Source organism: Rhinopithecus bieti, unplaced genomic scaffold, assembly GCF_001698545.2.
Source record: "Rhinopithecus bieti isolate Rb0 unplaced genomic scaffold, ASM169854v2 scaffold_10181, whole genome shotgun sequence".
Taxonomy (NCBI): Eukaryota; Metazoa; Chordata; class Mammalia; order Primates; family Cercopithecidae; genus Rhinopithecus; species Rhinopithecus bieti.
This window is the reverse complement of record NW_016806624.1, coordinates 502627-530276: the sequence shown is the minus strand read 5'-3', so window position 1 is coordinate 530276 and position 27650 is coordinate 502627. Positions and strand designations below refer to the sequence as shown.

The 27650-nt window shown below is 39.6% G+C and overlaps 1 protein-coding gene across 2 annotated transcripts in view; it reads left to right on the top strand.

The window, feature by feature from the left end:
• NLN (neurolysin) overlaps nucleotides 1-27650 on the top strand; it is a 106467-nt gene that overhangs the window by 49894 nt on the left and 28923 nt on the right. For both annotated transcript variants that reach the window (XM_017877104.1, XM_017877105.1), the window contains 6 exons: nucleotides 4637-4744; nucleotides 7402-7504; nucleotides 8525-8685; nucleotides 13029-13164; nucleotides 15697-16063; nucleotides 20044-20245. In XM_017877104.1, the coding sequence (XP_017732593.1) occupies nucleotides 4637-4744; nucleotides 7402-7504; nucleotides 8525-8685; nucleotides 13029-13164; nucleotides 15697-16063; nucleotides 20044-20245 (1077 nt within the window). The remainder of the gene's footprint in view (nucleotides 1-4636; nucleotides 4745-7401; nucleotides 7505-8524; nucleotides 8686-13028; nucleotides 13165-15696; nucleotides 16064-20043; nucleotides 20246-27650) is intronic.

The window sequence follows — 27650 nt, the reverse complement described above, 5'->3', positions numbered from 1 at the left end:
TTCAACCTCCGCCTCCCAGGCTCAAGTGATTCTCCCACCTCAGCCTCCCAAGTAGCTGGGACTACAGGCACATGCCACCACACCCGGCTTTCTTATCCTGTTATAATTTCTTAGCAAATTCAGAGTTCCTAATTCTTTTTTTTTTTTTTTTTTTTAATGAGGTGAGTTCTCACTCTGTCACCTAGGCCAGAGTGCAGTGGCGCAGTCATGGCTCACTGCAGCCTGAACCACCTGGGCTCAAGTGATCCTCCCACCTTGGCCTCCCAAACTGCTAGGATTACAGGCATAAGCCACCACGCCCAGTCCTGAATTCTATTTGTTTTTTTTTGAGACAGGTTCTCACTCTGTTGCCCAGGCTGGAGGGCAGTGGCTCAATCTTGGCTCACTGCAACCTCTGCCTCCTGGCCCAAGCAGTCCTCCCACCTTAGCCCCGCAAGTAGCTAAGACTACAAGCACGCAGCACCATGCCCAGCTAATTTTTGTTTTTTTTGTTGTTGTTGTAGAGACAGAGTTTCGCCATGTTTCCCAGGCTGGTGAACTGAGCTCAATTGATCCACCCACTTCAGCTTCCCACAGTGTTGGGATTATAGGCATGAGCCTCCTTGCCCAGCCCTGAATTCATTTTTTAAATGATATTCAGAGAAATATGTTATTTTAATCTTCATAGTTCTTTTAACGGCATTGTAATTTCTCCTTTGTATAGTACAGAAAATCCCACTGAAATAATTTTTTCTTTACGTATTTTAGAAACAGAAAATATGAAGTTCTTGTGAAGAAAAAGACAAAGTCATGAGACAGACGGTGGGGAGGGTTTGGGGGAAATTAAGAAACTCAGTATTTGGCCAGGCACGGTGGCTCATGTCTGTAATTCCAGCAGGTTGGGAAGACGAAGCAGGTGGATCACTTGAGCTCAGGAGTTTTAAAACAGCCTAGGCAACGTGATTAAACCCCTTCTCTACAAAATATACCAAAATTAGCCAGATGTGGTGGCATGTGCCTGTAATCCCAGCTACTTGGGAGGCTGAGGTGTGAGGACCTATTGAGCCTAGGAGTTCAAGGCTGCAGTGAGCCATGATCACACCACTGTACTCCAGCCTAGGTGACAGAGTGAGACCCTGTCTCAAAAATAATAAACTCAATTTTTTGTGATAAAATTTTAAAGAATGATTAAGGATGGTAATATAGTAAGTAGTATGGTACATTGGGAAAAACATTAAACTAGAATTTGTAGTGTTGTTTTTTTTGTTTGTTTGTTTGTTTTGCTATTTTTAACCATTAGATAGATATATGATCTTGGGAAAATCATTTAATCTGTTTTCTTGTCTGTAATATGAGTATATAATCATACTTGTGAGAGAGATGCAGAGAGAGAGAGAGAATACACATTCATATTAAAACTCTTTGTTACAGGAGGAAGTTAGGGGAAAATTAAATCTTGTCACCACAGAGACTGAAATAAGGTTCCATACTGTCAGATCATATAAATTTAAAAATCACTTCTGAAACTTTAGCCCTCTACTCTTTAAGCAGAAAAACTTCACCTAAAGAGGTCTATGGCCTGGTTGAGATTCAAGGGGAGAAATTTTTGTTAGGAAGGAAGGTGCAATTACAGCAAGACAGTCTGGAAGTGTTGGCTGATTCCCTCTTAGAAAATCCTTGGGCAGTAATTCTGACCTTGCCTGGGGATTGTAAGAGAATATTACTATGATCAACTCTGGGAGAGGAATGTGCTTAAGAAGCACATTTTAGAAGTGCCTTACTCCTACCAGAGAACTCTGGGGATTTCCCAAGACCTGTGTCTGCCTTGCAAGGAGTGTCTGGTTATAATTAGTCAGATTTCTGTTGTGTCGTTTTTGTGGTAAGTTAAAGATTTCATTACAGTTAATCAGTCATACATATATAAATCATATATATATACATATATATATCATATATATGTATATATATATATATATATATTTTTTTTTTTGAGACCTGGGCCAGAATGCAGTGGCGCGATCTCAGCTCACTACAACCTCCACCTCCCAGGTTCAAGTGATTCTCCTGCCTCAGCCTCCCAAGTAGCTGGAATTACATGCACACGCCACCACACCCAGCTGATTTTTGTGTTTTTAGTAGAGATGGGGTTTTGCTGTGTTGGCCGTGCTGGTCTCAAACCCCTCACCTCAAGTAATCCACCCGATTCAACCTCCCAAAGTGGTGAGATTACAGGCATGAGCCACCACTCCCAGCCTAATTAGTCATATTTTAATTAGACCTAATTCAGGGCTGATTTTTCTCAGACTATCCTTCTACCTGTTTGCACCTGTATCATTTATTTTGGGAATAAGTAGTTTTAACTTTAACATAGACTATGAATTTTGAGTTCATATCCTGAATATATTTTAGGCTTTCTAAAATAGCACCCCTGCTACATGCTGATATAGCAGGTTGCAGCCTACCTAGTATTAGAGCCCATCCTCATCAAGCATAGCCATAGGGTAGGAATTCTGCATTCTTCAACTGTTGAGGCTTTGTCATGAGTCTGCGTCCTGAGCTCATGGCCAAATGTGGCCCAGGAACCCAAGTACACACACGACTGTGCCCCTATATCCTTAGCTTCTCACTGGCTCCTTTCCTTGCTGGGATGGCCTTCTGCTCTGGACCTTAGCCTGCTCGCCTGGGTCCTTAACAACTTACCCAGCTCTTGCCAGGCCCTTCTTACCAAGGATTCCTCCCAACTCCCCTGCACATAACTACAGCCTGGATTCTCCCCAGCTCTACAGCTTGCAGTATTACACTGTCTAGAGATTCCTGTTGCTGTGCCTCACACTACGGGACAGACTTCCTGGCACTACTAAAGCCAGCCTAGATCAACCCAAGTTAATCACATCCATACAAACACTGTGATTGGAGCTGCTGGCCACCCTGAGGGAACCAGCCCATAGCCCAGTTAGCTCCTGGCCATTGTGGGTTTCTTCCCTTTGCAGGCACCTGCTGCTAGCATCCCTTTGTGCACTAATACTAGCTAGGGAGGGTTCCATGCCAGCATGCACAAATTCTCCAGGGACACAAAGGGTGGAAGAAGGAGCCAATTTTGTGGAAAAAGGAGCCTATTTTCTGCCTCCACTGAGGATAACCTCAGAGTAAATATATGCACAACAAATGCTTTAGTACTGTGACAAAATTATTTGTTAGCCAGGCATGGTCACTCAAACCTGTAATCCCAGCACTTTGGGAAGCCAAGGCAGGTGGATCACTTGAGGCCAGGAGTTTGAGACCATCCTGGCCAACATGGCAAAACCCCTTCTCTACTACAAATGCAAAAATTAGCTGGACGTGGTGGCACATGCCTGTAATCCTAGCTACTTGGGAGGCCAAGGCATGAGAATTGCTTGAACCTGGGAGGCGGAGGTTGCAGTGAGCTGATACCGCACCACTGCACTCCAGCCTGGGTAACAGAGCAAGACTGTCCCCAAAAAAGTAAACTAAAATAATTTTTTAGTAGGCAAAGTGAGATATAGTTGGCTGTATTAAGTAGTATTAAGTTAAAATACAACTCTGTTACCTGCTGCAACAAAAGATACACAATTGCAAAATTATTGCAGCGCAGATCTAGCACCAACAATCTGAAACGCAGTCTCTAAGCTAAACATAATCTTTTTACAGATTTAATTAGTTGGGAAATTAGGGATGCTCAGGGTTGAACAGCCTGGGTCTGTCATGGAGAGAATGTGTAACCAATAGAAGGCCTATAAGGCTTTAGAAACAGAAGTCCCTCATTGGCTTTCAACCAAACTGAATCCATTACACCTGCCAAATCTGTCCAGAGTCCATTTCTTCTTAGGAACCACTAACTACCCGGCCATCCAGATGTGCCATGTGTTTCCTGCCACCTGCTTTAGAGAAACATCTGGTGTCTTTATTACCTTGCTGTGGCTGGGGGAATTTTCCATTCCTCTCCATGGCCTTCTGTTCTTTTGAGTGAGTATTGTTTGTGCTACTGCATATAGATTCAAATTTACTGTCCAGCTTTCCTCCTCTTTGTGCAGTGCTGACTCATTTTCCCCAGATATTTGTTTCTGTGCAGCTTGCTGTAGTCCCTTGGTCTCTCTTGGAAAATGACAGTAAGGCATTTTTGAAGTGTTGGAAGGCTTTTGCTGGGGCTTTATCCAGCTCTCCCTGTTTGGTTTATTGGCAAAAGGGTCACACTCTGCGTTTATGTAGAATTTACCCATTATTTCTATTCCTGCCTTTCAAGTTGGAACCAGGTTAGCAAATGATAGAAAATTAAATCCAGATGATTTGTGATAAGAAATATGTTTTGTGAAAAAGACTACTCAGTCATAAAGAATGCTCAGAATTAGATTATGCAAATGCTTCTGTTACCACACTTTCAAGTGGTACAGGCACTCCTGATTTTGATTCAAGGCAAGGAAATTCTATTTAGCTTTTTATTTATTTAATGTTTCTGTTTTAAATGAGCAGGACCTCACTAAAGCATAAAAGAAATTAAGTTCAATAGGACCTGCCTCCTAATCACCTATGTGCTTCATAACCCAACAGAGATGATGAATAAATTTGCTGTGGCCTTATAGTTTATAATTTACCTCTGCACTGTTTCAACAGCAATGGTTTTCATGCTCTTTAATTTCAGGAAACCTGTGATCTGGGGAAGATAAAACCTGAGGCCAGACGATACTTGGAAAAGTCCATTAAAATGGGGAAAAGAAATGGGCTCCATCTTCCTGAACAAGTACAGAATGTGAGTTTATGTTTCCTTTTCTTACCAGAAAAAGAAATGAATAAATAAAACAAAATACTGGTTGAACGTCCCTAATCCAGAAATCCAAAATTCTCCTCAGGCTGAAACTTTTGGGTGCCAACATGATGCTCAGAGGAAATGCTCATTGGAGCATTTCAGGTTTTATGGGTAGGTGTGCTCTACTGGTAATAATGGGAATATTCCAAACTCCAGAAAACTCCAAAATCTGAAACGTTTCAAGCCCCAAGCATTTCGGATAAGGGATATTCAACTTGTGCAACAAAAAACAGAAAATAGGGAAACAGATGGCTTATAATAAAATAATCCATAATACAAATTCATCTACAATGTATTTAGTGGTTTTACATTCTACAACTCCTGTTAACCTCAGGAGTTAACCTCAGGAGTCTGTTTGGTGACGGACAAACAACTGATAACTTAAAATTGTTCTTTAACCTTGTACAAGTTTTATTTGTTTCATGTGTGTTGAGCTTATTTTCCCTACCCTGTTTTACATTCTTTAAGAGCTGCTTTCAGGTCTTAGTAGTTGGTTTGTCTTTTCACTCCCTTGGTCATACAGAGATGGGGCACTGATTATAAAATCCTTACCAATGGAGAGTTTTTAAACTTTGGAATGGAGTATCCTATGTTTAATACATGCCCCTTAAGAGAAAAGAGATTAGCTGCTGAAAGATGCCTCTCAAAGTTTTTCTTTTGTCTGATGCCAGTCAAGTCTTCCAGGTTCAAAAATAAAGTCAGCTCCAGAAATTTCTTCTTGGAAAGGAAATACAGTCCATGATTTATTTCCAGGTCATTCTTCTAGCCCACAGGACTGGGAATAAGTTTGGAAGAAATCCAAATCAAGTGTTGTCAGCATGTTAGCTATGACCACAGGCACCACTGAGATATGGGTACCTTTCTCCCACCTAAAGCCCTTTGATCACCTTGTATCCTCTTCCTTCACCTAGTTAGAGGAGAAATGTGGTTGATCTCACTTACCTGACCCTTTGCTTTCCCGGTCAATTCTTAATTCTGTTTGGAGCATGAACACTGTATTAGTTAAGATATGTTTGGTTGCAGCTAACAAAACCCTATTTAAACGAGATTTATTTGCTTGCATAACTGGAAGGTCAAGGGGTGAGCTGCATGGGTTGGTTTGATCCTGATGCACAGTGGAGTCATTGGCCATCTGATTTTTCTATTTTTCTACTCTGTCTTCCTCAGTGTTAGTTTTATCTAAAGACTGGCTTCCTTTCATTACTAAAATGGCTATAAATCTAAAAACTCCACCATCCAGAAGGACATAGAGAAGCCACCAGTAAACCTCTCCTCATGTCTTAATGGCCCAGAGTGGATCCTGTGGTTAATCCTGAATTCCCTTTTAGTCAATGGAATGCCAGGCCTGGGTTATCTGAACAGTCTCGAGGGCAATAGGGTTAGAATGACGCCCAACTGGTGCAGAAGTCACACCCCTAGAGTTGCAGATAGGATCAGGTCCTATCTGAACTACATGGGCGCTGCAAAGTGGGGCAGAGGTAAAAAGGGGGTTGAGGAGAGTATCAGAAAACACCACTGAACAATGTGTTAGGTCAGTAGTGTCAAATTTAGTCTGCATCAGAATTACACAGAGGGCTTATTAAAACTCTGATTATAGGACTTGACTTTTAAGAGTTGGCACTTTAGTAGGTTTAGTGTTGGGGTCCCAAGAATTTGCGTTTCTAACAACCTCCCTGGTGATGGTGATGCTCCTAGCCAGGGCTACACTTTGAGAAGCAGTAAATTTCATTATGTAACATTGTTAGAAGAATGGGACAGATTAATAAAATTGTATCATGGTTTTTTTGGGTTTTTTTTCTGGTGGTTTCCTTCTTATTGCTTCGTTTGATCTCCCACCTAGTACTTTTTATGCGAATCTTAGGGTCTATAAATCATCTTTGTTTACAAAAGCTCTATAAAACTAAAACATCACCTTTTCCCCGAAGCAACAATAGAATGAATTACTCAGCTCTTATCTCTTGGTTTACTTCATAACCAGATGCTGATTACTGAATTAAAATTTCGAATTGGAAACGATTAGAAATTTGCTAATTGGTAATGTGCTGCTAGATTTATTCATTCACTCAGAAACTATTTATTGTGTATTTACTATGTACAATATATTGCCGTTTACTGTACCTCCTAAATTTATTCTTCAAATTCACAACTAATTTCCAAGACATCACCAGGCTTGCCTTTCTGTAAGTGCTACACACAGATACACGTGGACATGACATAGTGGACTGTAGAAACCTATTTTATCAAGCACATATCTACAGAAGTACTTCCTGGAGTTTGGGCACAGAAGTCAATATTCATATAAAAGTGAAACTCGATTGATGGCGATAAAAATGAGTTGTTTTTTTCAAACAATTCTCCTGCCTCAGACTCCGAAGTAGCTGGGATTATAGTCACACAACACCACACCCAGCTAATTTTTGTATTTTTAGTAGAGATGGGCTTTCACCATGTTGGCCAGGCTGGTCTCGAACTCCTGACCTCAAATGATCCACCCGCCTTGGCCTCCCAAATTGCTGGGATTACAGGCATGGGCCACTGTGCCCTGCACAAAATGAGTTTATTTTTATTGCTAATGTCCTGTATTTTTATCTTCCTTTCAGGAAATCAAATCAATGAAGAAAAGAATGAGTGAGCTATGTATTGATTTTAACAAAAACCTCAATGAGGATGATACCTTCCTTGTATTTTCCAAGGCTGAACTTGGTAAGTTTTATTATTTTTCTAGATTAAATCATATAATTTAGGCAAATAGTGTTACCTCACAGTTTATTTTACTTTCCAGATACAAAATTTCTAAATCATCGTTCAAATAATTATTTTAAACATGATCCAGTACCTAAGTCCACCACCCCTTCTACAGAAGAGACAACCAAACTAACCAAAATTAGATTTTAGGCTAATGAGAGTATATACAATTTCTAGAGACAGTCCAGAGGGGACTTAATAATCTTTTTTTTTTTTTTTTTCATAATTTTCTTGGTAGTTTTTACTTTTTTTTAACAGCCTTCAGTGCCTAAAATTTTTTTTTTTTTTTTTTTTTTTTTTTGACTTGCAATGTTTCCTGCATTGTATCTTAAACTAGTCTCTTCTTATTCAGTCCTGGGTCTTTTTTTTTTTTTTTTTTTTTTTTTTTTTTTTTTTTTTTTTATTTCTGAAACAGAGTCTCTCTCTCTGTCGCCAGGCTGGAGTGCAGTGGTGCAGTCTCAGCTCACTGCAACCTCTGCCTCCCTGGTTCAAGCGATTCTCTTGCCTGAGCCTCCCAAGTAACTGGGACTACAGGCACGTGCCACTACGCCCAACTAATTTTTGTAATTTTGGTAGAGACAAAGTTTCACCACATTGGCCAGGATGATCTCGATCTCTTGACCTGGTAATCCACCCACCTCGGCCTCCCAAAGTGCTGGGATTACATGCGTGAGCCACCGTGCCCAGCCATCCTGGGTCTTTCTTCGCTTAATTTTGCCTGTTCTCCACTGAAACATCGTTTGCAAAAGTTTACTGAAACCTGTTCATATTTTGAATTACCATCTCCCAAGGCACCTGGCTTCTAACAGCCACCACCATTCCAACAACATCAAAATGATATTTAAAGGATTGTCATTATTTTACTTGAATTTCAGTTACTCCACAAAATTCCTAGAGCTACTAAAAGGCACCATGCCAATGCTAAATAAACCAGCAATGAGTGGAAAATTTGATATATGAGAAAATGATTTTTTGCAGGTGCTCTTCCTGATGATTTCATTGATAGTTTAGAAAAGACGGATGATGACAAGTATAAAATTACCTTAAAATATCCACACTATTTCCCTGTCATGAAGAAATGTTGTATCCCTGAAACCAGAAGAAGGATGGAAATGGCTTTTAATACAAGGTGCAAAGAGGTATTATAAATGTTTGTCTTTCTTTTGTTTTAATGGAATATTTTAAGAAAAGGGTTTACTTTGTTCACCAATGTCAAAGTCAGCTCAGAGACTGCTATTCCTGTGTGTGTGCACTGTATCTCTAATTCCTCCGACTTACAAGACTTTTAGCTTTTTCATTGCTCATTGACAACCTGCTTGGTGTGGTCACAGGATAAGCTGTTCTAATAAAAATAGAATGGGTTAAACAAATTAGAAGTTGCTCCTCTCCTAAATCAGCAATCCAGCACTGATAAGTCCTGGTTTAATATGAAAAAGATAAAAGGAAGAAGTAGACAGGGATTCTCAGTCATGTAGCCAGTTCTACCATGATCTGCCTCTCTAGCTATCCAAGTAACCATGAGGATCCTTTTTTCTTTACATAGGACCCATTCACCATTTGTTAATTCCCAGTTACTGCCTGAAGCTCAAAGACCAGGATCTCTGGGTGATATAGTCCTCCCTGGTTGTAGCTTCTCGTAATCCAGCAAACTATAAAAGGAAAGACAAGTTATCAGCTCCTCACCCCCACACCCTCCCCAACACCCCCAGTGATGGCATAGGAAAAGAATAATCACACTAAAAAGTCCCATTTGGAAAAAGAAAGGCTGGGAAACATAGCGAGCTCATAGCAATTTTCTAAGACTTTCAAACTCCTCAGGAATTGTGAAGATTCTGTACTGTGTTGAAGTTTCTTGGTTAGCTTGTTGGGCTAAACTTGGATCTGCTTTCTCACAAGAATTCCTTTATCAATTGTACTCCATGTTTGCCCACAGGGAATTGTTTTTGTCCATTATCCTTGATGACCATATCTTGGCAGTGGACTGCTGGTCCTGCTAATGTCAGGTAGAATCCCAAGGGTTGCTTTAGGGATCAAATAATCACAAACTTTTGTAAGCCAGACTTATGATATCTTTGGTAATACAGCCTCCTCAAAAACGTAGGTTTCTTGTCTGTTTGCCTCTAATCAGATGCATGTCAAAATAACTATACCAAAATATCACTTCTGGTCATCGTTCTTAAACTTGCCAAATCTTATATACTGGCTTCTGAATTTATCCATTTATCCATCATTATCCATTTAGTGAAGTCTGTTTTCAGGCCTTCTGAACATGGTGAGCTTCTGGAGGAAGGCAGCATTCTCAAAGTCATGTCTGCAGTTCAGTAACTCTGAGTGACAGCCTTTTCTCCTGACACTAGGAATACAGAGCAATTGGCTTTTCCAACCATCTGAAGATTGTAGGCCATAGGCAGAACCTCCTTGAGCAGAATTATTTTCCTTCCATCTTTAGAAACTGGCCAATTCTCACCCAAGTTCATCTCTCCCATGTAATCTTCCAAAAAGCAACAAATGCCAAAAAAAATACCTCCCAACAGTATTAGTTTTCCCAAACAATTTCTCTAGACTAAGACTCAGTAGGTACGTGGCCTGCCTTCTGAGTTATGGCAAGCAACAGTTTTCACAAATGCCCATAGTATAATGAGAACCTACTTCCCAAGCTGCAGTCTCTGCGTCCTTACTTTCCATTCCTGTACATTTTTCATTTTTATTGTTAGTAGCAACTGATTTCTGGTATTCATCTCTACATATGTCAGGGTCCAGGCTAAGGGACTTGACAGAAGTCAAAAGCACAGTAACTCAAATAAGATAAAAGTTTTATCTTTCCAGAAAGTAGATTAGAGGTTACCAGGGAATGGGGAGAGGGAAGACTGGGGAGTTAATGGTTACAGAGTTTCTGTTTGGGGTAATGGAAGAGTTTTAGAAACAGATCATGGTAGTGGTTGCACAACGGAATGAGTATTATTGCCGTTGAATTTTACATGGCTAAAATGGCAGATTTCACCACTATTTTGAGAAAAAAAAAAAAGAGATTTGTCTTGTAACTGTAAGTCAAGGTGAGTGGTCCAGAGGTGGAAGACAGCTCTACCATCCTCAGTATGTGGCTTTCAGGGTCATTGTTGTCATTTTCAGTTCACAGCCTGCGGCAAACATCTATCAGACATGACCCAGAAATTTCACTCATCACTACATTCACATCCCGTTGTCCCATTGAGTATCACATGGCCACAGCTGGCTTTGAGGAAGGCTGGGAAGCGTAATTAGGTAACCAAGTGTCCAGCAAACATTCAGAGTTCAGTCAGGCACAGTGGCTCACACTTGTAATCCCAACACTTTGGGAGGCCAAGGCAAGAGGACTGCTTGAGGCCAGGAGTTCAAGACCAGCCTGAGCAATATGGCAAGACCTCACCTCTGTGAAAACTTAAAAAAAAAACAAAAAAATTCAGAGTTCTATTACTAAAAGAAAAAATAAGAGAACAGATGTTGGGAGAAAATTGGCAGTCTAGAGAGAAGATCTGGAGAAACTCCAAAAAATGAAAGAAAATCTAATTAAACTATTTAATTTTAGAACTTGAAGAATTACTTTATGTGTGTTTCTCTATTCTGTGTTTCCATTTTAGTTTTAAAATAATTATAACAGATAATTATATAGTGTTTGGTTATGTGCCAGGCATTTGTCTAAATACTTTACATATATTCTCATTTGAATCTTCATGATTACTCTCCAGTGTAGGTATTTTTATTTTCCACATCTTACAAATGAGAAAACTGAGGCTCAGAGAGCTCCAGAATTTGCCCCAGATCAGGTAACTAGTAAATGGTGGACCACATTTTGAATGCAGGTAGTGTGACCTCCGTGTGTGATTTTCCCTAGAAATCGGTCTGTAAATAATTTGCTGATTTGATTATTGGGATTAGTTTTTTCTTTTACTTTAACATTTATTCACTTCCTCTAGGAGAATTATTTTTTATTTCATTGTTAAGAAAATAATATAATAATATCAATTTTGTATTTGTAATACAAATAAAATATAAAAGATATTTGTAATGTTAACTTGGGAAAATCCCTGAAACATTTTAAAAGCAGAATTTTGTGGTGCCTTAGTTCATTTGTGCTGCTATAACAAAATACCACAGATGAAGTAATTTATGAACTATAGACATTTTTCACAGTTCTGAAGGATGTGAAATTCAAGATCAAGGGGCACCAGCATTCAGTGTCTAGAAAGGGCCTTTTTTCTGTGTCCTCACATGGCAGAAGGGGGAAGGCAGAAAAGGCCCAAGTTCTTTAGCTGTAGCCCTTTTATAAGGAACTAATTCATTAGTCACTTCCCAAAAGGCCCTGCCTTTTAACACTACCACAAAAGAGATTATGTTTCAACACGTGAATTTTGGGGGACATTCAGATCATAGCATGTGGCATTAAGTATATTCACATTGAGAATATGTTTATATTTTTCTGCAGCCATCACCTCCATCCACCTGCAGAGATTTTTTGTCTTCCTTAACTGAAACTGTACCTATTAAGCATTAACTCCCCATTACCCCCTTTCCCCAGACCCTGGCAGTTGCTATTCTATTCTATGTCTCTGTGAATTTCACTACTCTAGGAACTTCATATAAGTGGAATAATAAAATTTTTGTCTTTTTGTATCTGGCTTATTTCACTTAGCATACCTTAAAGGATCATCCATGTTGTAGCGTGTCAGAACTTCCTTCCTTGTGAAGGCAGAATTATACTCCATTGTATATGTATGCCACATTTTGTTTACCTGTGTATCTGTCCATGGACACTTGGGTTGCTTCCATCTTTTGGCTGTTATAAATAATGCTGCTGTGAACATGGGTGTGTCGATCTCTCTTCGAGTCCCTGCTTTCAATTATCTGTGTTATTTTCTGAGATGTGGAATTGCTGGATCATATGGTTTAATTTTTTTAGGAATCACCATACCATTTTCTACAGCAGCTGAACTACTTTGCATTCTCATCAGCAATGCGCAAGGGTTCCAATTTCTCCATTTCCTCACCAGCACATTTTCTGTGTTTTTAAAAATAGTAGCCATATGAATGGGTATGAAATTAAAAGATAAATGTTATGTTTTGTGTCTTTTACCACAATAAAATGTCCAAAAGAACTGAAAGTACCCATATTTGGTGCAGTTCTGTCAGTAAAATAAATACGGATTCGCTATATTCATTAAAAATATATTTTCATTCTAAGTTTATAGCACCTACAGTTTTATTAAGACCTCATAGTTATCTCCTGAGGTTTAAAAAGTCATAAATTATTTCAGAAATCAAACGAAATCATGAATCCAAAAGAAAGAAAAAAAAGCCTATAACACCAAAATGGAACAGAAGTTTAAATGCTCTAAAATATTTGACAATTTTACAAACCTAAAAATACATACAATAATTCTTCCTTTTAATGCTTTGGATCAAATTATTGATTAGCCTTTGTTTTGTTGCTGTTGTTTATTACTAGGAAAACACCATAATTTTGCAGCAGCTACTCCCACTGCGGGCCAAGGTAGCCAAACTACTCGGTTATAGCACACATGCTGACTTCGTCCTTGAAATGAACACTGCAAAGAGCACAAGCCGCGTAACAGCCTTTCTAGGTTAGTTTTTTTTTTTCTATGACTGTTTTGCTGTACCATGTCAACGGGACAGAAGGCCTCAGAACATAGTATGCCTTTGAGAACATCCTACTTTTCATTCATTCGAGAGAAGTATATTGATCACCTATTATGTGTTAGAAGTATGCTTGGTTTTAGGGACTGCTCATTGTTTATATTGCTGTATAGGCCTTGCTTCACTGTATCTTATATCTTGTTTAGGCTGTTTATACCAATTCCTAATATGACATGTAGGTTCTAACAGAGTTACTAAAGTTACTGGCTTTATTCACTGTCACTAGGGATTTAGTAGTCATAGCATGGCTGCTTATGAATTTGTATAAAATAAGCTGACAAATATGACATACATAAAAATAGAACATATATAAACAAAAAACATTTAATATTCCAGAAACCACTTGTTAATATACAGAACTAATATAAAATAATATACATAAAACTATTATCTAATAACTGTAATATAAAATAATATACATAAAAACTATTATCTAATAACTATATTAAGGTTAAACTCCATAAGTGGTACGTATTTGTTATTGTATAATTCACTCATTCATTCATGAGACATTTATGAAATAACTATTCAGCCTTAGGCAGTATGCTAAATAGTAGGATTACAGAAAGGAATAAAACAAGGTCCTTTTTGCTGGGCGTGGCAGCTCATGCCTGTAATCCTAGCACTTTGGGAGGCCGAGGTGGGAGGACTACTTGAGGCCTAGAGTCCAAGACCAGTGTGGGAAACAAAGAGACCCCAACCCTGTGTCTACAGAAAAATTTAAAAATTAGCCAGGCACGGTGAGATGTGCCTGTGTAATTCTAGCTACTTGGGAGGCTGAGGTGGGAGGATCCCTTGAGCCCAGGAGTTCCAGGCTACAGTGAGCCATGATCATGCCACTGTGCTCCAGGCTGGGTGACAGAGCAAGACCCTGTCTCTGAAAATAAAGGTAATTTTTTAAAAAGAGAAGGTCCTTTTCTCAATGGATTTGTCACTTACTGGAAACAACAGAAGTGTGAACAGGTAATTACTCTACACTCTGATGCATGGTATAAAAGAGGATGGCTGAGAGAGTTAACAGGTTTGTAGAGAATGTTTCCTTCAGTGGTGATTGCATGCACTAAAATGTTCCTTAATAACCACTTGACTAACTTAATTCATTTAAAGGAGTTTTCCTTCTAATTTGAGTTTGGCATATTCCTATGCAAAGTGTCCTCTTGGGAGGCTAAGGTTTGAGGATCCCTTGAATTTGGGAGTTGGAGTCCAGCCTGGGCAACATAGCAAAACTCTCTCGCTCTCTCACTTGCTCGCTCGCTCTCTCTCTCTCTATATATATATGTGTGTGTGTGTGCACGCACGCATGTGCGTGTGTATACATGCACACACACACACATACATATATAGAAAACTATATCTTTGTATCCTCCATGAGTTTCCTCATTTCTCTTCACAGTATTCCTCGGGCTGCTCCTCCGTCTCTCACTTTGTGGGGTTACCTTCTGAACTGCCATGTCCTCTGCTGAGCCAGGCACGTTTGTATCTTAACATATGTAACAAAAATGTAAAAAATAAATGCATAAGACCATACTCATTTAGCCAAATACAGTAAAGTGAAAAATTGACCACAGCAATATAATTTGTGGTTCTCAGAACTTTCTCCAGCTAAAAACTGGAATTGCTGTGTCCAGATAGACCTTCATAGAAATGGGGTAATGAGAAACTAAACCCATTAATAGGAATTTCTAGATAACATTGACCACAGGTCACATCTGATGTGTTTTTCCTAGCTTTCTTAGGAGTCCAACTAACTGCATTGAAGAATAATCATGTACATGACTTTGGCTTCACTGTTGCTTTACTTCCTGAATAACATTCTTCAGTCAGTGTTCTCTGAGATAAACTTGAGCTTTGGTGATGAATTGAGGAACTCATTGCCCAGTTCTGGTGGTGTTAAAAGAAAAAGGGGCGGCCGGGCACGGTGGCTCACGCCTGTAATCCCAGCATTTTGGGAGGCCAGGGCGGGTGGATCATGAGGTCAGGAGATCGAGACCATCCTGGTTAACACAGTGAAACCCCATCTCTACTGAAAAAAAAAAAATACAAAAAACTAGCCAGGCATGGTGGCGAGCACCTGTAGTCCCAGCTACTCTGGAGGCTAAGGCAGGAGAATGGTGTGAACCTGGGAGTAGAGCTTGCAGTGGGCTGAGATCGGGCCACTGCACTCCAGCCTGGGCGACAGAGCGAGACTCCGTCTCAAAAAAATAAAAAATAAAAAATAAAATAAAATAAAAGAGGGGCTAGGACCATAAAATCAATAACCCCGAAGAGCAAAGTGTGCTTCCATAATAGAGCCTGCTTTCCTCCCTCACTTTTTTCCTCCTCCTTTCCCTCTTTCCCCTGATTTTTCTGTATTGAATACTGCAAAGGAGGAAGCACCATGCTAAAGCACAGGTGGTATTTATGAGTATGTTTGCTCCCAAAAGCAAGTAGATCACTAACTTTTCCCTTTTCCTTCACAGATGATTTAAGCCAGAAATTAAAACCCTTGGGTGAAGCAGAACGAGAGTTTATTTTGAATTTGAAGAAAAAGGAATGTGAAGACAGGGGTTTTGAATATGATGGGAAAATCAATGCCTGGGATCTATATTACTACATGACTCAGACAGAGGAACTCAAGTACTCCATAGACCAAGAGTTCCTCAAGGAATACTTCCCAATTGAGGTGGTCACCGAAGGCTTGCTGAACACCTACCAGGAGTTGTTGGGACTCTCATTTGAGCAAGTGACAGATGCCCATGTTTGGAACAAGAGTGTTACACTTTATACTGTGAAGGATAAAGCTACAGGAGAAGTATTGGGACAGTTCTATTTGGACCTCTATCCAAGGTACTGAGGATCATGTTGTTGGAAGGGACCTTAGGGATTCAGCTGCTACCTACTTTAAAACTCTACTCTTGGCCAGGCACAGTGGCTCATGCCTGTAATCCCAACACTTTGGGAGGCCAAGGTGGGAGGATTGCTTGAGGCTGGGAGTTCGAGACCAGCCTGGGCAACACAGTGAGGCCCTGTCTCTACAAAAAATTTAAAAATTAGGTCAATTGCGGTGGCTCATGCCTGTAGTCCCAGCACTTTGGGAGGCCGAGGCAGGTGGATTGCTTGAGTCTAGGACTTAAAGACTAGCCTAGGCAACGTGGCAAAACTCTGTTGTTACAAAAAATACAAAAATTAGCCAGGTGTGGTGGTACATGCCTATAGTCCCAGGTACTTGAGAGGCTGAGGTGAGAGGATCACTTGAGCCTCAGAGGTGGAGGCTGCAGTGAGCCAAGATTGCAACACTGCACTCCAGCCTAGGTGACAGAGTGAGACCCTGTCTCAAAAAATAATAATAATTAAAAATTAGCCAGGTGTGGTAGTGCACACCTGTAGTCCTAGCTGTGCTGAAGCAGGAGGATCACTTGAGTCCAGGAGTTTAAGGTTACAGTGAGCTATTATCACACTCCTGCATTCTAGCCTAGGTGACAGAGCTAGACCCTATCTCTAAAAAAATTAGTTAAAAAACAGACGCTACTCTTTCATATTTCTCACGTGGGCTTCTTAGTATAGAGATTTAAAATGTGGGTCTGAAGCCAGAATGTCTGGCATCATCATTTACTAGGTAAGTTACTTAATTTTTCTATGCCCCAGTTTTCTTACCTAGATTATAGGTCCTATAAAATGGGAATATTAATAGTACCTGCTTTGTATGGTCATTGTAAGGATTAAATTGGTTAAAGACATGCAAAGCATTTAGAATACTGCTCAGCACATAGTGAAGGCTTAATCAAAGTTAGTTGCTACCATTGTCATTATCATCATCATCTAGTTTGTGCACTACATTTACTTAATTTAATATTGACCACCACCCAGGCATGGTGGCCCACACCTGTAATCCCAGCATTTTGGAAGGCTGAGGTGGGCAGATCACTTGAGGTCAGGAGTTCGAGATCAGCCTGGCCAATATGGTGAAACCCCATCTCTCCTAAAAATAAAAAAATTAAACTGGCATCTGTAGTCTCAGCTACTCGGGAGGCCAAGGTATGAGAATAGCTTGAACCCTAGAACCAAGATCACGCCAATATACTCCAGCCTGGACAACAGAGCAAGAGTCTTAACTCAAAAAACATAAATAAATAAAACGAAATTGAGCACCAGAATGTTTATTAGGTAATCTGTCTGCTAATCATCTGTGGCCACTCCCTTCAGTCTGGCTGAGAGGCAGCACAGTTTAGTAGAAGTAGAAAAACCTTTGCAGTCAGTCAGATTTGAGTTTGAATGCTTGAGTGATGTAACCTCTTTGAGATTCTGTTTCTTCCTCTGTAATATGGGACTGAAAATCCTTTTACAGGATTGTTTTATGCATTAAGACTATATATGCAAATCATCTTGCCCAGATATCAGTGGTAACAATTATAAAAATGTTATAATTGTGTCTGTAGCATGTAATAACTATAGATTCCATAGTGTTTCATCAGACACAAAAGGATTTGGATCTCTTTCTCCCCAGGCTACTTTCTAAAGCAAAGTCAATCTCTTATAATTACTAATCATTTTACTAAATAGATCAAAGGAGAGTATAGTATCCCCCTCATTCAGTAATACATACAAGTTTGTAATCCACTGACTCCGAGTGCTGAAAAGTAGGTTGAGTAACTTTGTCATCCAGTTGGTGGGCAGAAGTGTCTTTTAGCACCTAAGTGATTATCCCGGTGTATTAGTCCGTTCTCACAATGCTATAAAGAACTGACTAAGACTGGGTAATTTATAAAGGAAAGAAGTTTAATTGACTTACAGTTCTGCAGGGCCTGGGAGACCTCAGGAAACTTACAATCATGGCAGAAGGGGAAGCAAACACATCCTTCTTCACGTGGCAGCAGGAAGGGGAAGTGCCAAGCGAAGGAAGGAAAGCCCCTTATAAAACCATCAGATCTTGTGAGAACTCACTCACTATCATAAGACTGGCATGGGGTAACTGCCCCATGAATCAATTACTTCCCACCGGGTCCCTCCCATGATTCATGAGGATTATGATAACCACAGCTCAAGATGAGCTTTGGGTGGAGACACAGCCAAACCGTATCACCTGGTGCTTTATGGACTTACTTTCACTTATATTATGACCTAAAAGTAGAACCCTGCCAAATATAGATGAGTCTTATTTTTAACTAAAAAGTGTCAGGATATAGTTTTAACCCAAGAACTCTTTCAGGAGTAATCCTTTAATATTGGAGTCTGCTATAACTGTCCTCAGATTTTCTTTCCAGGGTCAAAGAACAATTCCTGCTACCTCATTCTGCTGTCTCACTGCCGGGATATAATTAATTTCTTTTGTACTCAGAGATCTGGTCATTGCTACCAGCACCCTGGTGTGGGTGGCAGAGAGTAATCTTTGTGAAAGCAGTGACCTAAAGTTAAAGTTTACTTCCTGTCATCTTAGATGTTCTCTTCATAAAGGTAAAAGGGATTAACTTGTTTTATTTGTCTAACTGACTTTTAAAAGGGTATTCAGAATAGGTTTTAAAAAGACCAGGTACTGGTTGGGTGCAGTGGCTGTAATCCCAGCACTTTGGGAGGCCAAGGTGGGTGGATCACCTGAGGCCAGGAATTCAAGACCAGGTTGGCCAACATGGTGAAACCCTGTCTCTCAGGCTGGGCACAATGACTCACACCTGTAGTCCCAGCACTTTGGGAGGCCAAGGAGGGCGGATCACCTGAGGTCAGGAGTTTGAGACCAGCTTGGCCATCATGGCAAAACCCCATCTCTACTAAAAATACAAAAATTAGCTGGTCGTGGTGGCAGGTACTTGTAGTCCCAGCTACTCTAGAGGCTGAGGCAGGAGAATCATTTGAACCCAGAAGGCGGAGGTTATAGTGAGCCAGGATCTTGCCACCACACCCCAGCCTGCGCAACAGAGCGAGACTCCATCTCAAAACAACAAGAATAAAATTAACCAGCATGGTGATGCACACCTGTAATACCACCTACTCAGGAGGCAAAGGCAGGAGAATTGCTTGAACCTGGGAGGCGAAGGTTGCAGTGAGCTGAGATCATGCCACTGCACTCCAGCCTGGGTGACAGAGCAAGACTCTGTCTCAAAGTAAAAAAAAAAAAAAACAGGTACTATTAGTCTTCTGAGCAAAAGAAAAGGGGGAAAGGACACCTACTCCCAGAAGGAAGTCTGATAGCTTTTGGAGAATGAAGTCTAATAGCTTTTGGAAAGACCATCACGGATGCCACGCTATATAAGAATAGACTAATTGATAGTATAATTTATGCATTTTCCCAGGCTAACTAAAAGCATTCTGTTTCAAAAAGGCCTGTCTAGTTTATAAAAGAAGCTTATTTAATTGTAATTACTGATTCTTTCCTCCTCAAATAAAAGGAAAAACCTTATTGTCTGAAATTCAGTTTTTTATTCCGATTTTAATGAAAAGGCTGCCTAGTGAGTCAAACTGTATCTTTTATTTCAAATTTGTGTTTCAGCATTGTTTAGTGTTTAATAATCCCATCTTTGAAAAAGAAAAAGTAGAATGTCATTAAAATAAATTGGACATTCAGCTGTCGGTGTCACATGCATTCTTCATTCTTACCTCGAGATTTTTCAACAAAAGAAACTTTGGAGCTCACACAGAATGATAGTGGAGTTATTGTTTGTTTAGCGTTAGTTTTTCCACTTTAGCAAAATAACCTACTTTCTAGAAGGTAAACTAATGTTTAAAAGCATCTCTGGTAACACATAGTTATGTGTTAATGACTGGAAGAGGCCATGCCAATGTAGTTGCTAGAGGAGAATTTTCCTATCTTGTCAACGTGTGTTTCTGGCTCGTAGGGAAGGAAAATACAATCATGCGGCCTGCTTTGGTCTCCAGCCTGGCTGCCTTCTGCCTGATGGAAGCCGGATGATGGCAGTGGCTGCCCTCGTGGTGAACTTCTCACAGCCAGTGGCAGGTCGTCCCTCTCTCCTGAGACACGATGAGGTGAGGACTTACTTCCATGAGTTTGGTCACGTGATGCATCAGATTTGTGCACAGGTGAGTTTTTTTCCACCCAGTAAACCTGCCAGTTGGTTTTTTTTAGAAAACTTCTGACTGCTGTCAGGTTTCTGCTCCTAACATGTTTTTTCCGAAGGTGAATGTGTTCAAGAATTTTATAGGCCTCCTGCAAAACCAAAATTTTCCTTATCCTGTCCTCTTTCACAACATATTTTTACTTGGAGGTTCATCTACCAGTGAAAGAGGTTTCTTGAATAACAGCCTATGGAAAAAGAATAAGACTATCTATAAGGAAAGGTTACAAATACTTTGCTCTTTCCTTTTAATCCTTTTCCATAGGAATTTGGTATAAATTTCTCAGAAAAACTGTGCTGTAATCTCTCCTGCTTATCAATGCTTTGTTTACTTTAGTGATTTTCAATCCTCTTAGACTCTTTACTCATTTTAAATAATAATTTTGTAACATTTCCCTTTACTAACTTCAAATTGAAATCATAGATAATATAGTATAACTATACAAAGAATTTGGCGGAGTGGAAGTGTATGTGTGCAGTAGATTAAAACTGATTTTTTATTTCTGAAAATAAAAAGTACATTTATTCTCAACTTTGTAATACAATCCATTTAATTAGGCTCAGACTATTCTAGCATGAACCATATGAACTTGCTAACATTTAACCATTATTAACATAGGAAAATGTCTAGTTCAGCAATTCAACCTAATAGTTGAAATATACTATTATTGGCCAGGCATGGTGGCTCATGCTTGTAATCCCAGCACTTTGGGAGGCCAAGGTGGAAGGAGTGCTTGAGTCTAGGAGTTTGAGAACAGCCTGGGCAACATGGTAAAACAAACAAAAATACAAAAATTATCCAGGCATGGTGGTATATCCCTGTGGTCCCAGCTACTTGTGAGGCTGATGTGGGAGGATCACTTGAGTCCAGGAGGTTGAGATTGCAGTGAGCCATGATTGTGCCACTGCACTCCGGCCTAGGTGACAGAGCAAAACCTTGACTTAAAAAAAAAGAAAGAAAACCACCCAAAAAACTGATAGTAACAGAAATGAAGGTACAGTTTTCCAAATTTGAAATCTTTATATGTCTCTAAAGGTAGACTCAAAAAACAACAGTGACAAAAACAAAAACCTTTTTATTAGGATACTTTTAGATTCATAGAAAACTTGCAAAGACAATACAAAGATTGCCTGTATACCCCTCACCCTCTCACCCCTACTTCTAACATCTTCCATTCCAATAGCACATTTGTCATAGCTAAGAAGCCAGCATTCATACAGTACTCCTGACTGAACACCACAATTTATTTGGATTTTCCTTAATGGTCTTTATTCAGAGAATCTTTTTAAATCAGTACAGTGTCCTCACTGAATATAAATGGAAGAAATTTTTGTGTTTTTCAAGTGATAATGCTTGGATATGACTATGCAGTAAGACATAATGAAGTATGCCGGAGGTTTGCACTGTGTGGAAGTAATCCTGAATGGAGCATCAGCAAGTGCAAACTGATTGAAGTGGTTTATGTTGTCAGCTCAAGTCTTAGAACAGTGCTGACAATGGTGGCATGATTTTCCAATATGATGAACACTTCCTGGGAAACTTCAAAGACAAGTAATCTCACTTCGATTTACACAGTAGATCCTAGCACTTGTAGTCTTAGAAATTAAAATTGTGTAAAAAAATGCTTCACAAGGCTAGGCATAGCAGCTCACACCCGCAACCCCAGCACGTTGGGAGGTCGAGGCCGGCAGATCGCCTGAACTCAGGAGTTCAAGACCAGCAACATTGTGAAACCCAGTCTCTACAAAAAATACAAAAATTAGCCAGGCATGATGGCACACACATGTAGTCCCAGCTACACGGAAGGCTGAGGCAGGAGGACTGCCTGAGCCCAGGATGTCGAGGCTGTGGCGAGCTGTGTTCACGCCACTGCACTCCAGCCTGGGTGAAAAAGTGAGACCCTGTCTCAAAAAAAGAAAAATGCTTTGCAAAAATATGTACAGTGGGGTTAGTTTCTCGGCTCAGTTACTGATAGTTTCTTTCATTTATGTGAATAGTCCAGCGGGGAGTATGAATGACAAGCAGGATATGGAACAGGCTTTTTGTTGTCCCAACATGCGCAGAATCAATCCTGTGCATCCAGCATCCTTATATCCCAGAGTAGCCCTAATCATTGTAATAACCCAAAATGTACCCATTCGTTTCCAAATGCTTCTGTCACCTTTGTTTAAAAGCTGTTTCGTTCTTTCAACATTTTATCTTTTATCCTGGTGCTTCCATCTTTTGTTTTAAAAAACAGAGGGGAATAATATATGAATATGTCCAGAGAAATGTCCTGATATAACCATTTTTAATCTCTCTTTAATCCAAGGAAAATAAATCTTTCAGAATAATCTAACCTTTCTTTCTTAGGTGATTTTAAAATCTATTATCATAGCACTGACTAGACATGGTGGTTCATGCCTGTAATCCCAGCACTTTGGGAGGCTGAGGCGGGAGGATTGCTTGACCCCAGGAGTTCAAGACCAAGCTGGGCAACATGACGAAAACTCATCTCTACCAAAAATACAAAAAAAATTAGCTGGGTGTGGTAGTGTGGCTAGGCTTCGCAAGTCTGGGCATGGCAGCTCATACCCACAACCCCAGCACTTTGGGAGGCTGTAGTAGTCCCAGCTACTTGGGAGGCTGAAGTGGGAGGATGATTTGAGCCTGGGAGGTGGAAGTTGCAGTGAGCCGAGGTTGTGCCATTGCATTCCAGCCTGGGCGATAGGACCAGAGCCTGTTCAAAAAATAAATAAAATAGGCCAGGCGTGGTGGCTCATACCTGTCATCCAAGCACTTTGGGAGGCCCAGGCAGGCGGGTCATCTGAGGTCAGGAGTTCAAGACTAGCCTGGCCAACATGGCAAAACCCCGTCTCAACTAAGAATACAAAAATTAGCCGGGCATGATGGCACATACCTTTAATCCCAGCTGCTCAGGAGGCTGAGGCAGGAGAATCGCTTGAACCCAGGAGGCAGAAACTGCAGTGAACCAAGATCGTGCCACTGCACTCCAGCCAGGGTGACAGAGTGAGATTCTGTCTCAAAATAAATAAATAAAGTCTCTTGTCATAGCACTGGGATCCCTGAAATATTTATCGTGTAGACCTTCTATCAGTATCCACACTGTGGTTGGCATTTCCTTTAATTAGGATAACTCCAGTTTGCATTTAAAAAAACATTTTATAATTTAGAAAAGTCAAAATATTTTCTTAATTTTAAACTTATGGTGTATTACTTATCCAAAATCCAGTTATATATTTGTACATAGATTAATAATGACCTGCTTTTAAAATAGTGGATGCTCACATTTTTGGATCTGAGGACCCTATGAAAATCTGATGTATGCTGTGGGCACCTCTTGTAGAAAAATACACCTACAAATATGCGTAAAATTCCAAAGGGCTCACAGACCCCTCAAAGCCCTCACCATAATGAATCTCAAGTTAAGAACTCCTGAGTTGTAGCAGTTTCCTTCTTACTTGGTTATTTCATAAGGAAGCATTTTGGTCTTTTAATCACATTTATTAAGATAATAGTGATCTTCAAATAGAGTTTTCAATGCTGTTGATGCATGTTCTTTTTTCAGACACAGTCCTCTTATAAACTTATTATCAAAGGCTTGCCATGTATTTGGTCAGTTCTCCACAACTCATTCCATTGTTCCCATTATTTCTTACATTAATCGTGATCTTTTGAGATAGTCAATTTAGTACTGGAAAATCTTTTTTGGTACTCTGACATTTTAGAGCTGTCTGACTCGTGACTGAACTATTAATATATATATTGCATTCACCAGCTTAGTGTGTCTCTCTTGAAACAGTAGACATATTCAGTTCTTAAAGTTTTGCCTAACCTCATCCATGAGCACAAAATGTGTCATACTGATGAATAGTGTGTTGGTACAATTCTTTGCTTGGTCATATCTTCATGAGATTATCTTTGAAAATTATCTTCTTGTCTATTAATCCTTTCAGATAGCCTCTAATATTTTAAGAACTTTTAAGGTCATCAGCAGTGATCACCACTTTTGTTTTTCATAGGCACCAATCAATATATTTGCAAATTTATAATTTGAAAGCCTTTTGTACTGACCTAAAATAGATGATAGTGAATATGGAGATTGACAACGTCTATGTTCAGTAGTACTTCTAGTTTACCTGAGAAATATATAGTGAATTAAAAATTTGCCACATATATTCAGTAGATTGGTTTTAAGAAATGGCAGCTCAGTGTTTGAGCTCTTCACTGTGGCAGTTGGCAGGTTTCATGACTAGAAGAGCTCGTTTGAGCTTGTCATCGTAATGTTTAAACATGTTGGCAAGAACATCTAGTTTTCAAACATGTAGATGTGCTAGATCAATATGTCTACTATCTCATCATTCAGGACATGAGTTTCACTCGTATTACGTTTACAGGGTAGGTAGGTAATTTTGAAGATAGCAATCAAGAGGTGATATCTCTAGTATCTGTTCCTGTTGCATGGCTTTATTGTGGTTTGAGCTGTCAGTAACCACTGGCCTTTGAAATTCTGTAGAGTAGTAATGCCTCTTAGCCTCCATTATGATGTCTGTGTTATGTTGTACATTAAGAGCAGTGATGAATTTTGAATTGTAAAGATGTCATTATTCTATGGAAACATCAGAATTACACTAAAGCCTTCTTAATTAAATGTGAAAGGGATGGGCAGAGGAACTTCAAATTATGTGACTTGAAATTATTAATTTGGTTGAAAACTACTAAACAAAGCAGCTCGTCTGCTCTAAATATTTGGATTAGATACTGCTGTAGATAAATGTACCATGTATTAGTCAGAAAGGCACCCTGGTGTTATGACACGAGCACTGGATCTAACACCATCTGTGTATCTGTGGGCCAGGCTGTGTGACTTGGGGAAAGTTATTTAAACTCTTTGAACCATCTCTTTTTTCTTATTCAGAAAATGGGGACAACAGCAATTCTATGTACTTCCCTGGATGGTTGGGAGAATTAAACCAAGCAGTATGTGAAAAGGCACTTGGAAAAGCATAAGGTGCCATGCGTATGTGAAGTATTCTGAAAACTATGCTTATGTGTAATTCAGCTCTTTTGAGATCAATATACAACTCAAAACTAGAAAGGGGGGGAAAAAGACCATTTGCCGTAAGGCAATTTACTGCCACTTAAGGTTCAAAAGAATTCACAAATGCTTACCTTCAGTGGGTTTTGAGTGAAGATCTATGGAAGGTGATTGGAAACCATCACGTTTGTATTTGGTTCTTTTTTGTTTTCATGATTGCTGCCTACTTAGAAGTTTGATTCCTGAAACAATAACAGAAAGAGCAGCTTGGAGTATTGGGAGTGATGGAGGATTAGCTAAAGACCTGTGTGGTATATTTATCTTCAGTATTAACCCTCAGGAAGTGAAAGACAAACCAGGTTAGACCCATCAAGACCATACCTAGTCAGGCAGAATATGCAGGCTGAGAAGAAGATAGGCTTTACATTCATTCATTCATTTTTATCTTCACATTACGCTCTGAAGTAGATGGGTACTGTTATTGTCCCCATTTTCCAAGTGAAAAATCTGAGACATAGAAGGACCTGCCCAGGGTCTGATAGTCATGACCTAACTACTCTACTTTATTGCCTAGTTGTGCTCCCATTCCATGCACTGGAGACAACACTATTTCATGGTCTGAATTTGGTCTTCCAAATGTGTGGTCGCATTGGATAGACTTCCTTCTCCTAAGTTTATTAAATGACACTCTAATAATGTAGAATGAATGCAAATGTGGAATGGATGCATTTATTTATTTCTAGGTTTCCCTCTGTGCGAGTTGACCGTTGAGGTTTCGGTCCTAAAATGCAGTGAACTCCCTATTGTCAACCTTGTGGCCTCTGCTGTCACCCTGTCTCCCTAGCCCCAACTCCTGCACACTATTAGAGTTTGTGACTTTTACATTAGATGTAATTTCTTTCAGGATCTTCTTTTTGTTATTTTATTTGTTTGCTTTTACATATACAAACAGTACATACATGTGAAAATAAAATAAATGAAGTCATAAACCAAAATATGAATGTATTAACGCATAATGTTCATTTGGGAATGTGCTTATTTCTTTCATTTGCTAAGTGCATTTTCTACATGTATTATTTTTTAAAAATCAAAAATATTTTTTAAACATCTCTAAAGAGAGAGATGTTTAGTTTTTTGTTTGTTTGTTTGTTTTTGGAGACAGGGTCTCACTCTGTCACTCAGGCTGGAGTACAGTGGCACAATCATGGCTCAGTGTAGCCTCCACCTCTCCAGGTTCAGTTGATCCTCCCACCTCAGCTTACTAAGTAGGTGGGACCATAGGCGTGTACCACTATACCTGGGTAATTTTTGTATTTTTTGTAGAGATAGGGTTTCACCATGTTGCCCGGGCTGGTCTTGAATTCCTGGGCTCAAGCAATCTGCCTACGTCAGGCTCCCAAAATGCTGGGATTACAAACGTGAGCCACCATGCCTAGCTTATATAGTTATTTTAAGAAACGGAATTATTATCTATTGTGTCTGACATGTCATATTATGTATTGTAGGATGGGGTTCAAAAGGAAGAAAAGTTATAGTATCTTGAATGTTTCGAATTTAGCTTGAGGACATGAAATGCAAAAAATAAAAAATTAAAAGCATAATAAGTAAAATAATAAAAGAATTTTAAGTATTGAAAAAAGTAGAGAAGTGAGAAGTTGAGGCCAAGTCAAGAATGATAACAAAGTATCTTTGAGTTGTTTAAGTTTGAATCTTCTTACAGAAACATTCTCCCCAGGGCTTCATCCATTTCACAGATATTTTTTGGACATCCTCTACTTTCGGTGCTGGATTTGGGAAATACAGTGGTGGATAAAGCATACTCTCTAGCATTTGAGTTTGAATAGTACCTTTATTTGTTTTCATCTTGAAAAGAAGCAGTTTACATAAGATGTACCTGATCAGGAAGGTATAGCTAGTTTGGGAGCCAGCCTCTGAACTTAATATCCAGAGTATTCAGAACTTCTCCAAATTATGTTATTTCCTGGGTCCTTTAAAGGATGATGGCGATACTGAACTGTTGAACTATAGGGCAGTTGTGAAGATAAAGAAGGATGTCATCACTTTCTCTTTATTACTACTATTATTTCCAGTGTTCACTCAGTATGTGTGAAGTTAAAACTATGGCCTTTTAATCATCTATTTATGGCACAGTCTAGTAGATAGTGCTCACTTTTTAAAAACAAAATACCTTGCCTTGTTATATAAACTCCATCATCCCTGGATTTAGGGATAGATTAGACAGGCCAGGATGTGGAATGGCTGCTAAGAAATCAATACTGGATCACCTCAGCCAGCCAATGTCAGGTCTCCTGAGGCCTGTCCTTTTTCATG